A 16,157-nucleotide genomic window follows, 5' to 3' on the forward strand; every position below is an offset into this window, starting at 1 on the left:
ATAACAAGCCTCATGTAGTGATTGTGTCTAATTAGGTAGGTACAGACATGGAGTGATATTTACTTTAAGTCTTGTTTTTATTTTCAAACACACTCGCATAGAAAGGTGGTAAAGTGACAATGATAGAACAGCACATGGCTGTAGGATCAGGTGCATAATCCTTGGATAGTCTAAAACTCTTTACATGAAAACATATTAGACTCACTAACAATAGAACTAAACTACCGTATTTTCCGCACTATAAGGCGCTCCGGATTATAAGGCGCACCTTCGATGAATGGCCCAAGTTGAAACTTTGTCCATATAGAAGGCGCACCAGATTATAAGGCGGATAGAATAACTAACCCAACGTTGCTCAAACATTAATGCAATCACAATATAGTAACACTCAATATAGTGAAAACAAAAACAATATATCAATAACTCAACGTTGCTCAAACGTTAATATCACACAACACACAAAATAAACACGTAAAGCTTACTTTAATAAATTAGTCCTCATCCACGAATCCATATTGGTCCATATATAAGGCGCACCGAATTATAAGGCGCACTGTGGGCTTTTGAGAAAATTGGAGGTTTTTAGGTGTGCCTTATAGTGCGGAAAATACGGTACACCTAAGTGGCTGGTGCAGGGTTGGCAGATGGTTTAATGTCTAACATATTTCATTCGTACATATAAATGACTGTTGGCAATGGTAAAATCATACGAAACGTAACCTGTAAATTAAAATCTGGTGCAGAATGTTTTTGGTATTTAATTGAAGTAATGCTTTACCAAATCTAGGAATTAATGTGGATTATTGTGAGTGAAATGTATCAATGTAGAGCAGGAAGTCGCATGAAAATGAAAGTCACCGACATCGCTTGGGTATAAACCTTGGAGTTAGTTTATGGCCCATTGAATTAATTAACAACATCTTGTTCCTATTCAAAGCTAACGGACAGTTGTGATTTATGCTCTTGGTCACTTCAGGTCTATTCAATGATGGCAGTATAGGGCATAAAGGCTCTCATCCTTCAAGCACTAGACGAGTCAATATTTACACTCTCCATTGTTTTGTTTTGTCCATTTCTTAGAAAAAAGGGCAATATTTCTTAATTTATTGTTTTAACCATTCTGGGGTCAAGGCAGCCGAGACCTTTGAATGCCCTTTTTTCAAGGGAATATGTTAGAACAACAAATTAAAACTTAATGATTTGATTTTTGTGATTGTTGAATATGCCTTTTTAATATCAAATTTCACATCAATAAAATACAAAAATGTTAATAATAGCACCATTTGTATGAGAGCCAGAATGAGACTTTATATTATGTATGTTTTGAAATGAGCTTGAGCCTTGGTTATCAGTTATATGCAAATTTTCATAAATAATTCTTGCAGTACTTATACAGTATATGAAAAACTATATAGGACATTAGAAATAAAATGCAATTTGACAGCTCGCTGTACAACATCTGCTGCATTTGCCTCATAATGGATAGTCGGACATTTGAATAAACAGTTAAGGGTGTGACTTGTGTGCAGGGGAGGTCAGACATGCTGATTTATGGCCAGTGTGATAAATCACCTCCTATTTCTGGGAGGAGGCCACCATTGGATCCTCCAGTCTGAGGAACATCTGTGGATTCAGCTGTGGCCTCTATGACCTGCAGGCAAGGCTGCCTTGTTGAATACTCTTCCTCTTTCTTGTCATTCATCTCCTACCTATCCCTCTTTGCCATCTATCTGTTGCTGTTCAATCTCATATTCCTTAAGTTGTCATTGTCTTCTATTTCTCTCTCCTTGAGATTTTTTTCCTCTTTCTCAAATTTCACCTAAACTCTTTCTTTTTATTTATTTATTTTTTTGTGCTCTTTGGCTCTCAGGCTCCCTATCTTATTACAGCGCTTAACCTTATCTTGATGGTCATTCTTTTTCATCTTATTCCTGTTTTTTCTACCCTCTGCCTCATCTTCCTCTTAACCGCTCACATCCATTCCATCATTCTAGCTGACAATGTAAAATGCTAGAGTAAAATGTTCTTCATGTAGTTCAAGTTGGATCTAAATAAAGCTGTAAAATTAAAAAAAATAAAAAAATAATAAAAAAATAAATAAATATTTGTTTCCCCATGCACTGAGAAATGTACTTTAAAAAATATATAAAATTAAATTTTTCAATGTTTCATCATACATGTTAAGTGTATGGTCCTGTGCGACCCCCAGTTGCACTGAAATTATAAAATCACGATAAAAAACACATTAGAATTTTTTCACAAAGTCCAAATGTGATTTTACAAATGATTCAAATTAGATTTTTAAGGTTTAGATGTCAGCGAGACTCATACCACTTGCAGCGAAACACTCATAACCGTCTTGCATTCCATTCTCTTTTCCCTTTGTCTTCATTAACCTATTGTACGTACTGTTTTTTGTTTTGTTTTCTTTTTAAAGACACCTATTGCTCATTTTCCACATTTCTTATTGATCAATATTACACCCGCAATAACTGTTCTTCTAAAACTATCCAGTCGATGTGTCATGTTTATTTATCTGGTACATTCACGTGTGTCAGTAGGTACATGTGTGGTTGTAATGTGGAGCCAAGGGCAGAGACCGCCTCCTAGGTATGTTTGTGTGTCACCAGACCCTGTCATTGGATTACAGGTCACACTAATCTAATCATCCAGCCGTGAGCTCAGTGAGAAGGCATTTATGAAATGGACTGCAGCTGAGGTGAACACAGACCTCGGCCTGTCACTGCGTTACCGTTTCCTCAATGACAAGCTGTGTCTGGCCCGACTCTGATAGCCAGCAGCCACATCCCAGACTGATTGCAAAGAAGGAGAGATCTTCGCTTCAGTTCTGACACCTTGCAGACACCTGTTAGATTGGTGTCTATAAACAAGTTGTGTCTGTCCATTCCCTCAGTAAAAAAAATCCAGGTCTATTTGACACCTGAAGGGTGTCCAAATGTGATGGAGGACAAAAATGTCTCAGAGATGAAGCAGTTATCAGAGTGGCATAAAGGACTGGTTGGTGTAAATGACTCCTTGCCTCTCCTCCTTGAAATCATTAGGACATGAACTGTTGTTACCTTTGGGTGAACCAGGCTGTTCCGCGCAGTTTATCGTTTTTACCATTTTGTAAAACTGACTGGCTGAAGGCATATTTTCACAGCCTCAATCGCCTGAACGGCTTGAAGTGAAAGATCAATACTTTTCATTTTTAGCACTGAGATAATATTGAGTGGTTGAATCATCTTCTGGAATGGGCACAGAAAGACATTTTGTGCCACAATAAGAAGCTTATTGTTTTAATCATCGTTCTTTGCTCGTTATCTGCTTGTCATATTTGCACAAGGAAAATTAAAGAACTATGAAAATACAGAAAAAAAACCCTCACTAGCTATGTTGACATGTATATAGATTTTATTCCAAATGGGCAATATTTTAAATCCATCGCTGGTTATTTTCAAAGTTAAGGTTTATGTATTTACAAGCAAATTTAAAAACAAAATATGTTGAACAAAATGCTGTATATTAAAACATAAATTCATGTGATTTATTGTGTAAACTGGTGGGAAGGGTTGATTTTTTAACTATAGCATTTTTTAACTAAAGCACTCTGTAAAGTGGCAGTGACCACATTCATAGACAGAAATTAATCCCGTGCCAGGTTGTATCAAGTGGGCTCCTTTTCATCTTAAATTGCCTCTCATTTTGCCTGAGCCTCATTTTTCCACACACTTCTCATAAAACACGCAAAAAAAAAAAAAACTTAAAACCACGAAACAAAGGGATGATAATGTTAAGCAGTTTATCCATCATACTAAAATGTAACCGCCAAACCAATTTGTATTACTAAAGTGTCTCTTGACATGACACATAGAAAATAAAAGGCAAATGTGGAGATGACCCCATGTTTGGCTCCAAGGAGCAAACAAACATATGGTGCCATGGCTGGTGAGCTAAGCAGAGCATTTAACAGCTTGAGAGCCATATACCCCCTGTGGGTCAATAGAAAGCGAAAAAGGAGTGAATACTACCAGATTGGCACGCTCTAAATGCGGAAAGACAGCCATCTTTATGTATCTCCTCAATGAAAGGTTCTAAATGTGTACTTTGCATGAAAAAGAGGTTTGACATTGTCTTGTGCCTCTAATGTGACTTGATCTCACGTTATGATTTGAATTTGGATAATTCATTTGAATAATGGTATAACCTAAGTGTATGGCAGCAATAGACCATAAGGAAGGAAGGGCGGAAAGGACGCGGCAATCCGTGCGTGACTGGAACATTGTTGCCGTGCTTGCCTGGTGTGGCAACACACAAGGTAAGTAAGTACCCTCATTACCGTATTTTCCGCACTATAAGGCGCACCTAAAACCCTCCAATTTTCTCAAAAGCCGACAGTGCGCTTTATAATCCGGTGCACCTTATATATGGACCAATATGGATTTGTGGATGAGGACTAATTTATTAAAGTAACCTTTATATGTTTATTTTGTGTGTTGTGTGATATTAACATTTGAACAATGTTGAGTTATTGAGATATTGTTATTGTTTTCACTATTTCGAGTGTTACTATATTGTGATTGCATTAACGTTAAAGCAACGGTGAGTTATTTATTCTATACACCTTATAATCCGGTGCGCCTTATAAGTGGACAACGTTTTAAAATGGGCCATTCATTGAAGGTGCGCTTTATAATCCGGTGTCTTATAGTGCGGAAAATACGGTAAATGAGCTGGTGATAACCACAGGCGATATACACAGTAGCCGTGGACTTCATCTGCTGTATCCATCCCCACAACTGATTGTTAATCTGTCCCACCATATCTCCGTTAAAAACAGAATACAAATGAATTATAAGAATAACATCAATGAACTGATTTCTTGGATTGTTCTCGTATTTATGAATGAAACATGACGACATCGGGGATGTGTTTGTATGAATCTTGAGCACCATAACCACGTTAAATCAGGCATGTGACTATTTAGACCTAGTCGGAGCAGGTGTAACTCAAGACTGACTTTTCTTCTACCAAACTGTTATTCCGCCAGGTGTATCTACAAGGACACATACTTGCTATGCCAGAACGCTCAGCGTGGCACAGAGCGGGCTGCCAAATTGAAACGTGCCGGCACAAAAATCAGAATACATCTGCATACGCCGTGTAGAAAAATACTGTCAAGCCCTGAATTTTGTCTTGCATTCTTACATGTGTGTGATATGAACTACAGTGTGTGTGCTCGGTGCAACACAAAATATACATCTGAGTTTGAATTTCCTTATTTATTACACCAATAAATATATTTAAAAAATATACTAAAGCTAACACTTCTCATATTCATAGCAAATTTCAGATTTTATAGGAAGAGTATCAAAGCCATGAAAATTATTCAACAATTTATTTGACTTACTATATCAGGAAAAAAATGAATCCCGGAGTCTTGTCTGTGCTGCACTGCCGGGCTGGCAAAGACAACTGTGATCCATCATTACTAACCACAGCTAATGCCCATCAGTTAAATCTCACACTTCACTGCAGGGTGTCTACTAATTAGGAGAATCGCAGATATGCCATTTTGGTGTTGTACTAAGGCAGTGATTTCCATCCAGAGTGTGCACTGGTGTGCTGTGTGGAATTATCCCTTTTTTCTTAATTTGATTAGATATAGCGAAAACGGGACAGGTTTAAATACGAGCTCGTATCAAAGCAACACTACCGGCTTCTCTAGGCCTGAGATCATCAAGATGGATGGAGGCAAAGTGCACCTGTGATCTGACTAGTCCATTACTCTTTTTTTCTTTTTTTAACTGTTGTGGATCACACACTTCAAACAGCTCAAAGATTCTCAAACTCATTTGCACAATTGTCAATCATGATTGTTGGTTACTTTAAATTGTGTGATCATCTACATAATTGTCTTTGTAGCATAATTACTGCACTACAGGGCAATTCATTTTGCCCTTGACTCCCCGCATAATTTGCATAGCTGTCATTGTCCGATACTAATGGTCTCCTTAAATCACTTAATGACTTTCTGGAACTATGTATTACGTCTTAAATGTTAGTTGTTATTGAATCTAATGAATATGTTTGAAAAATCTGACATCTAGCCTCTGTACTGTACTTCAAAAAAAACATTCTACTGTTATTGTTGGTGTGTTTCATTGTATTGTTACATTTGATATTAATGGTCTCTCTCGTGGTTATACTAGTAATTTATTTTAATCCAGCATTAAAATCCACCAATTTTATTAGTTATATTTTCACTCAGATCCTCCCAGAGGCGGATCAGGTATCCATTGGAAACACGGCCAGACTGACCTGACACGGCTGTGTCCCACAAAGCTTGGGAGAATGTCACGTTGAAATCTTGATTTGCCAGTCATATGAACTGATGAGTCTATCCATCTTTAGGTTCTAATCTATAGTATATTACACTTCTCAAAGTGATCAAAGGTCCATCTTGACATACCTCAGCTACAAGATGAACGAATAGAATGCCAACTTTAAAAATGTTCTAAATGTATACTGTACTTGCCAAATGGACCTGTGCTTTTCTCGTCAAAATTACTACAAAAAAAAGTATTTTAAAAGCAATCAGCTTTGAGGATTCTGAATACTATTTTGTGATTGAAGCCAAGCACTTTCATTGAAAAGGTAATAACAGCCAATCAGAGGCAAATGTTCACCACAATAGTGGTTGAATCATCAAGGCTTAAGTCACTGTGACTTTAGGTCAGCCCAGTTTAGTTCTGCAAGAATTCTCGGGTGCACAGATCCTTTATTAGGAAGTTGAGACTGCAGGATTTTTTAATTTTTTTTTTTTTTTTTACATCTCACGCTTTGGTGATTGGAAGTAGACTACATTTTAGACCAGCTATCAGCAGGTCTAATTTATGGCGCAGGTGGTGCAATATGATTTGGAGAATTCTGCATTCCGTTGAGTGATGGATGTCATAACAATTCATTCCTAAAGGTGACAGCATTGTCTATGCTATTATCAACATTTCCATTTTATTTTTTAAATTCCTCCCATTAGCACAATTAGACTACACTCCACACTACATTCGCTCTGAGCATGAAACTGGGGCCTCAAATGTCAATGTGAGGTTGTTATACAAGTTATTTACATTATATGCAGGATATGTGAATGAATGAACAAATTAATGCATGAATGAATGAATGGATGGATGGATGAATGGATGAATACCAAATTGATGAGCCAGTAACAAGAGCCGGAAAACATTCTACATACCAATAATCAGAATACACAAACCTGGTGGAAACACCACCCGCTGAACAACTACAGAGTTAGCATTCCACTGTCAGCAGCACTCAGTGGTAATGGCTGTAAGCACGGCAATCTCCATGGGTCATGGACATTATTAAGCTACAAGCAGACCCACATTACTATGAAAACATGAATGAAGCTAAGAATGGGTCATGTGAGGTGTGTGTGTTTTCCTGTCGATGCGAATTTACACACACTATGGCTTTTATGTGGATGTGTGAGTTTGTGTGTTTGTGTTTGCAGGAGGTCATGTATACAAAAAGAGTTCAACCAGGTGCCACACACAGGCCCACAAGTGCAGATTGGACAAAAATATCTCAGACCTCCCACGTCTTTCTGCGTTTCACTCATCCTGCCATCCTTCATTCTGACCCCCCCAACTCACTCTTCTTCATTAATCTGTATCTATCACGTAAACGTTTTTATTTTGCTTATATCACCATCTTCTGAGCAGAGCGTCATTTGAAACCAGCTGAGAAGTTTCACCCTGCAGCTTTTGACATGAGTTGAAGAAGAGCGATGGAGGGATAAACTAATCCCATGTGAGCGAGATACACATTTACTTTTCCATGAGGAGTTGGCAATAGCATCATTGGAAAATAGGAAACCCAATCCAGAGAAGAAAGTATAAGGAAGTCAAAAGGGCTCAAAGTAAAACAGACAGAAAAGGAAATGCATGACTCATCAGACTGTAGCAGACGTGCAGCGCAATATGTAGAAAACTTTGATTTGTTTCTCCCTGGAAACCTTTTTAAAACATTCCAGTCAACAAAAAGTCAACTGATCTTCATTTCAGGCTGGTTACCAACACAGATGTCGCTGTGGAAGGCAGCAATATTTTATTATTAGTTCTCACTGTATTTGCAGTATCCTCCCAAGGTCACATTCCTAGTTAAAATACCGACTCAAATGTTTATTCGTTAAAGTGCGAATGAGAATAGCAGAGGGGTTCTTTGTATGTTTTTGTGCTGTTTTATTTTTAACTCCAAATACAAGATGTACATGACTTTGTTCTGTCCATCACACACAAGCCAGTTTGAGTTTACTGTAGGTGTCAAGTGGACTGAAGCATGAATGGAATGGCATACTGTAAGTGTGTCTTTCAACTTTAAACTGAATACACATGTAGTAGAATCATATCAATGTTTCTAAACATTCTATCCAAAAGTAATAACATCGCTGAAACATAAAATAAAATATAAAATAAAAAACCTTTGTACTGGTATAGAATTAAAAAAAAAAATGTGGGGCGAAAGTCTCAAACATTATCTTTGTACAGAAATAATTTCATATGCAATGCAACAAAAGCAACTTAACATTCAAACTACTTTAAAGTGAAACTACATAATCATATTGTTAATACTTTCAAATATAATCTTCCAATTAATATAACAACGCATAAACTTCACACTTTCAGTCGGCATACTCAATGAATGAAAAAAAAAAATCCAGTCGCTTGACTTAATATTTTTAAAATATCTTTCATGTTTTATTTTGATTTGGAAATGTAATTACTCTCTTCCAAATCATTTTCTATATATTGAAAGGTATAAATGGTTGCCAGTTTGATCAAGCAAGTGGTTTGTCAAAATCAATTGAAGGCGACGTATGACGAGACAAGGGATTTCCCTTATTTGCATGTAGCTTTGATGTATTTTACAGTTTCCAATTATCTCAGAATTTTACAATTTCTCAGTAATTTTTTCTTGCCTCATGGCTTCCCTCTCTGCTACAAATCAAGTCATATGTGCTTGATCTGGAGATCTACTTGTGAGTGTGACGCCCCGATCATAAGGCCATGGGAAACATTGGCATGCGCTGCCGTGGTTTATGCTGGCAGACCCACTGACCCTAATTTATAACGACTCTTTTGTCTTGGGGAACACAGACGTGTATCAGGCATAAATGAAGTAGGACAGCCACTTAAGCAAGGGAGATGAGGTGATTATTGCTCATGCAATAGTCTGCCATATCCAGCCAGATGATTCACCCCATGTTCGCACACAACACACGCTCCCATACAAAAGATTCACGCATGCAAACTCATCAAGTCTCAGGGCCGCACGATTGTGTGTACTCAATTTATGCATTTACGTGACACGCGTTCATCTGCAAGCACACGCACACTGGCCGACACCCAAACAAACACGATGTGGAGTGTAATTTACTGTAAACAAAGCCCACAGAGATGATCACGATGGCTTTCAGGCCATTTACGCATTTTTTTTTCTCTGTGATTGAAATTATTCCAGCCTATTTAGGGTCAGATGTGTATTTATGTCAGGAGAGCCATTCATAAAAATATGTATCCTCATTATGAGTATCAGTTTCTTCTGAGAATACTTTGACTTTGGTGTGTGTGTGTGAGAATTTTAGAGGTTGGTATCATTGATGTTGGATAAGTAGACCTGGCTCACAATCCTTCTGAGTGTTAAAGCAAAGATGTGTAACAATTTATAGTGATTGTTTCTTCATAGATGGGGTAAAAAAGCCAGTCAAATTTCCAACATTTAATGGGCATAAATATGATTCATCACTTTGCAGCTTGGTGATAACAAAGCTCATGACCATTGGCTAAACAACAAACTGCTTCTGCAAATATGTCACATTTTTTTTATTGTCACAGTCCTCAACCCACACTGGCCTAAACCAAATTTCCCCAACACAAATCACGGACGAGCCCCCACGTATAACAAGCCTGGGATGATGGCAAGTCACAACAAACAAACTGTGGGGAAAACAACTCAAAAGGCCCAGGCCAATTAAAATGGTTTATTTAACAAATACTAAGAATAGTTCAATACAAGGTATGCAAGTGTGAGTATGAATCAGTGGTGTATGCTGTGCATGAATGCAAATGACTAGGTGGATGTGAAGGTGTTGCATTGTGTAAATCAAAGATAACTGGAACGCAAGACAAACTGAAGACAAAGCCAAAAGTGTTACCTGTTGAGGAGAGAGCAGAGAGAATAAATGAGCACAGCACAAACAATTTAACAGCACAGGTGCCACCGCTCAGGTGGCCCCACCCCTGCCTGTTGTGGGAAACCTCCCACAACAGACCTCCCATAACAGACAGGGGAGGGCCGTGACACCATAATCTATTTTGGTTTATGCAGTCAGTCATCCCATGATTTCTGAATGCAATGACACTGGCGGTCAACTAGATGGATATGTGATTTATTAAGGGTCACCAATATTACGTTGAATGAATCATCTCTTTGGGAGAGAAGTTGGCTCCTTTGACAAGCAGCTGTCAGTGGCACTGTTGAGGATTATATTAACCATCAAACTAATTGGAATCTATCCATTTTTTACACACAGTTTAGACATCAATTAAGTTGGGCATTTTGTCAGTAAATATCAATTCAACAAAATTTGTTGTATTTCACAATTTCATGTATTTTACAAAACATAATTTATCATTACATTCAGCAAATGTTGAATGAAATCTGAGAATCCATTCCAGTGGGGAAAGTGAATTTATGCACAGGGCAACTTGTGGATTCTTGTACGCGATGCTGTTTCCATGGTCACCACTGCGCGGCGCAGTGAGTCGCGGAGCAAAATAAATGCGCTGCAGTCAATTTTCATACATATGAAGCTATATGTTGCATGCAGCGAAGACAAAAAGATAAACCCTCAATGGAATAAACAATAAATATATAAAATTTGTGTTTTTTTCTGAAGTGCTTGGTTTCGTTGCTCGGGATTGAAAACAAAACTGCACATACTGTATGTAACATAAAAAAGTTCTTTCGGGGGATTGTTGAACCTTTTAAAAGATGCACCTGTGAAAAAGAGAAACGTAAGTAAATAGACAGAGGAGCTTTGAAAACAAAAACAGAACTTTATCTTCTTGTTGTGCAAAGAGGATCAGGCTGTCAAAAGAGGCTCGTTGTGGCTCCAGGTTTACGAGATGATCCGTCAGGGAATCTGAGATGCACCCCCGCGTAGAAGGGATGTTGTTCTTGTAAGTGAGACCACTGTCATTCAAATATAAACGTGCACACTGCAAAAAATCGCCAGGGATGCTTCATAACATTCATGTACAGCTTGATGGATTTTCTGTACATTAAATCATTTAAAATCGCATTATTTTCATTTGGAAACCTTCCAATTCAATTTGGAGAGCCTAACTGGGGAACCATTGGTCACAACCATTGAGATGTGGACACTTTTTGCAGCAGGCTTCGGCTGGCTGGTACTACAGCGAGAAGGGAGAGGGAGTGCGTGAGAGAAGGGGGTGGGAGAGAAGTGAAGGTGGGAGGGGGGGCTGGTCCGGGGGAGCATGGCTGCAAGATCCAAAGCGCACACTTGGTCTACTTCCCTCTGGTTGCTTACACTGCTTCTCACCCGCTCTCAATCGTGCGACGCGGTCCGTGGACGTTACTGCGTGTTTGAGAACGATCGTGTTCACCAATTTGCATCCACGCGTTTAGACGCTCGCCGCTTTTTTGTATTGCTTTCGTCGGCTTCTTGGTGAGGAATATCGGCTCGAGATCCGCAGCTGAGAAGATTGCAGCGACAATGGCAGCATAAGGACTATATTTCCAGTCTTTATCAAGTGGAGCGCATTTATCGAGATTTTTTTTTTTGCCCACAGTTTTGCGCTCACAAGAGTGCCTCCTCTCAGGGACATTTGCAGCGCAAGTTGCACAAGTTTACGTCAACTGGATTTCCCCGGTGAAATTAGCTTTTTGTGTTTTTCCTAAAGAAAACAGAGCAAAGTACTGTTTTATAAGAGAGACTGAGATTTATGAATTAACTTTAGGCGTTAAACGGACTTGACTTGCAACAGCATCCATCAGAACATTTTAAATCAAACAAACCAGGACTGTCGTCGGTTTGGCTTCATTGCAAATATGCCGCAGGTGGAAATGCTGTTTTTCCTCGTCCTCATCGTCGGGGTGTGCGCTCAGGACCCGGCTTCCAAAGTGGTATCCGACCGCTACGCTGTCTTCTGGAACCGCACCAACCCCAAGTAAGTACTCGCCCATCGGCTTTCCTTGCACGTACAGAACCCAGTGAAGATGGAATTTCCACATTTTGCTGAATCATAAGCAAACTAACTCGTAACAACACGAAACAATGCGGATATGCTGTCAATTGAAGTTTTATTTACATTCGCATCATCATAAACTGGATGACGGAGTTTTGAAATCACGATCTTGCCCCCCAACTCGTATGATGAATCGTATTTCCCAATCAACATTCTCCTTGAAAAGTGTGTATATTATTAACAACTGACTCGTAATACTTTGTTCACACTGCGCCTTTACGCACCATTACACATTTAATATTCTGCGTTGCGCCGCTTCTCATTTGAAAATCAAATAGGCGCACTGTGCGTAAAACGTACCTAAGTAATCGGATAAGTTAGGTCTACTCTGATGTCACTGATTAGGCAAGTTTTTTGTATTTTGCTTGATTTTTCTTTAGGGGTGTCTGTTGAAAGAAGGGCAAAGCAGTGCAGGCATTGTTTTAAATATCTATCTATCTATCTATCTATCTATCTATCTATCTATCTATCTATCTATCTATCTATCTATCTATCTATCTATCTATCTATCTATCTATCTATCTATCTATCTATCTATCTATCTATCTATCTATCTATCTATCTATCTATCTATCTAGAGAAGAAAAAATGGGTTTGATGAGATCCAACATCAAAACATGCAATTAGATTGTTGCTGTGTGTTTTTAACCAAAGAGTAAACGCAAAGAACTTGCTTATTACTCCATTCATTGACAGATACAAGTGCAAACATTGTGGTGAGATCCAAGGTTGTCGGTGGGCTACTAAAAGGCAGATATTTGTCGCTGATAACAGCTTCTGGCTCTCGTCCCTTCTCATGGCCTTCAAACTGTTCCCAAGTCTGGTTTCTTGGCTCCCACCCCCATACCGCCTTTACCCCCTCCACCCGGCTCAAGCTGGGGCAGACAATAAAGGGGGCATACAGGGGTATTTTAGCAGCAGCCAAGACGCAGCATGATGTTGGGTCTTGTGAGAGATCCACACATGCTGAGGTCACACGCTTGGTCGTAACTAGGCGAGTTCCAGGTTAAGCAGCGCGAAGGGGACCCGTTGTCAGGGTCAAAACCGGGGCAGAACCGCCAACTATGGAGGGGGCCCTAGCGACGGTTTTGGCACGGCACCCCGCCTGGGCTTTGTCTCGTTAGAAAAGCAGCTAAATAAATGAGTAACGCTAAGTGACTGTGTCTCTTTCTCATTCATGACTCTAATCTAAAGATGACGCGAACTGCATAATGTAGGCAAGGGTCATTCTAAAAACCCGGTTCCCGTCTGACCTTCAGTATTCCGTGCATACATGTGTTGCCCGTAACCCTGCTGCTTAATGTAACCACAACTGCTGTTGGAACTCTGAAGTTGCTGCTGTGTTTGAGTCCCAACTTCTAGATTAGCTTTTGTACCCCCTTCTTCTGCTATCTCTGTCACACATTTGTCCAAAATGAGGAGAAACGGCAACCAAAGCAGCAGTCCATACTCAGCCATTCATGAAATTCCCAACAGGAGCTCTGGAATTGAAATAGGAAGTGAGTCGTGAAATATGGAAATAGCTTTTTTTTTAGTTTACATTGTTTCAAAGGGGGCAATAAACAAACCTCATTGTAATTTGGATTCATGCATTTGGGTTTGTCATGCTTTGATATGTGGGAAACTTCTTTCCCTCTGCTGATGCATGCTGCTGATAAGACTCAGACAGCAAGACTCAGCGGGCTGGAGGAGGGATTTACAACCCGAGGATGATTCAGCCAGTGTTTGAAAAGCTTCCACAATGACGGCGGAGCTCATAAAACTCAATGCTGTGCAGAACTCTCATTGTCTGGGATTTTTCTTAGAATGAGAAATAAGCGATGCAACTTTTTATGTTTTTTGGTGCCAAATATCCCAAATATGACAAGAAAACGTGATTTAGAAGTGGTTAACATTGTTTGCTCCCGCCAGAGTTGAGCTGCCACTCAAGGGATGTCTTATGCACCGTATGCTGCGTTTCAACTGTAGTTGCTATGCAGATTTTGAAAATCTAGAGATGGTTCTTGTGCGGAAATTTTAGGAATGTGGTACGACGTGAAAAGCTCTCGGATAAAAACGCACTTTTCGAACGATGAGTGTTGCTTACAGTTCATATGGCGTTTTATGAGCAAATAAATATGCTGTTAGTACCCAAAGAGAAATGTTATATTTTAACTAAAATGTTTTATTTCATTATTTCCATAATTTTTATTTGATTTCGTTGTTCAGATTTCTACGTTGTATAAACGTGTTTGAGCTACCTTCCAATTACTGTCACAAGCCAAGTTGCAGTTAGGGAAAAATGAATGAAAACAATGTCAGAACGAATCCATCCATGCATTAATGGAATTCAATTTTTTGTATTCCGGCCGATGACATATTCATTTGTCAATAAATATTATCGCCTAATTGACATTATTTTCTAAACATTTCTGAAACAAGGAGCTAGTTTTTGACAGATGACAAAAATCAGAAATCTTCATTAAAATCCATTCAACATATTTCATAAATGACAAGATAACTCATTTGTTACTCCCGTCTCTAACTATTTTGTAATCACGTCTTTGTAGATCAGAACGTTGAGAGGAATCAAAACCTGTCTTTGATATCTGACCTACAAAGCACGTTTTGCTCGCATTCATTCGGTGTAAGTGCCAAACACTATATTAATGGCCCAGCAGAAAGTGGTACAAAGACATAAACATCTCAATCAAAACAATGGAAATAAAAAGTGTTGCATTTTGTGGCGGGAACGTTCATGTAAGAAAAACGAGCCGCAGATGTTCCTTGTCGGCTTCGCCGTCTGTTTCAGTAACCAAACGATGGAAGAAATTGTTCGAGTTGGGTATTTACCGCTACTCTGACAAGGAGCTATTACCGAATTCCCCGCTCACCCGCTATTTAGCTGCTTCATTAAAACCCACTCGGGTCCATATGGTGTGCACGCAGGCGTTGATGTGGCCTAAGGTGTTTATTTGTTGCTGATAGGTGGGATCACCGGGAGAATTCGGGGCCGGGTTCCGTTCCTAATCTCTCAAGCTGTTTGTGTCTCCGACGCTATGGAAACTGATACCGGTCCTCATCAAAGAAGCTCATTGGGTGGGACTAACAAACTGACAGCTGGGGAGAGAAGGTATCCCAGCATTCTGTGGGAGCACCGTCACCCCAGGGGGTTTCCTTAATCCGTGACAATAGTCATGCAAAGCTTTCTGCAGCAGATGCAAGATCCTGTAATCAAAGAATCTTTTCAGTGGCCTGTTTTCATGTTTGATCAGTGCGCTTATTGACCTAAATGATCTCTGATCATGCACTGTTTACTCCCGCTGTCACTCTCAGTGCGTACTCGAGGTTTGTGTTTGTTTGTGTTGGAGCTAATACCCCCGCCATGAGAACACCTCAATATGACACTCGGCCACTTTTCCTCTCCATCGCGCAATGACCTCCGCTATTTGTTTTCTCTTTTTAATCTTCACTTAAAAGAACAATACTCCACTTTTTACTGGCTGACAGAGTGATATTGTGATAGTTTCCCAGTGGTATTGTGAGTTGGCCCGTTTGCATTGTGTCAAGTGTTTACCCTCACGTTCCCCCTCTCAGCCTTTCCCCGGCTCCCTGCCGCTCGGTTCCGCTTGGATTAAAAACGGACACAAAAAGGCAACCACGTCCAAATATTGACCGGGTCTCAGACCGAATCTCTCTCCCAGCGCCAGCACAGTTTGCTTGAAAGACCGCTATTGTTGTCTCGGAAGCCCGTAGCAGGAAGACAGACGGGGAGAAGGAGGAGACGGAGAAGGTGTCAATGCGTTCTCCAAGGTAGAGAAGGGA

General features: G+C 39.6%; 1 protein-coding gene across 2 annotated transcripts in view; it reads left to right on the forward strand.

Moving 5' to 3' along the window:
* The first annotated feature begins 11,571 nt into the window (after positions 1-11,571).
* Positions 11,572-16,157, forward strand: part of LOC148389952 (ephrin-A5b-like) — a 53,809-nt gene continuing 49,223 nt past the window's right edge. Inside the window, exons 1-2 of one of the 2 annotated variants that reach the window (XM_088392623.1) lie at positions 11,572-11,977; positions 12,166-12,275. In XM_088392623.1, the coding sequence (XP_088248749.1) occupies positions 12,172-12,275 (104 nt within the window). In that variant the 5' untranslated portion in view covers positions 11,572-11,977; positions 12,166-12,171. Of the gene's footprint in view, positions 12,276-16,157 lie in introns of both variants that reach the window. The other variant, XM_088392622.1, reaches the window with a different exon arrangement.

The sequence above is a fragment of the Syngnathus floridae genome, chromosome 12, assembly GCF_059516105.1.
Source record: "Syngnathus floridae isolate MCC-2025c chromosome 12, RoL_Sflo_1.0, whole genome shotgun sequence".
Taxonomy (NCBI): Eukaryota; Metazoa; Chordata; class Actinopteri; order Syngnathiformes; family Syngnathidae; genus Syngnathus; species Syngnathus floridae.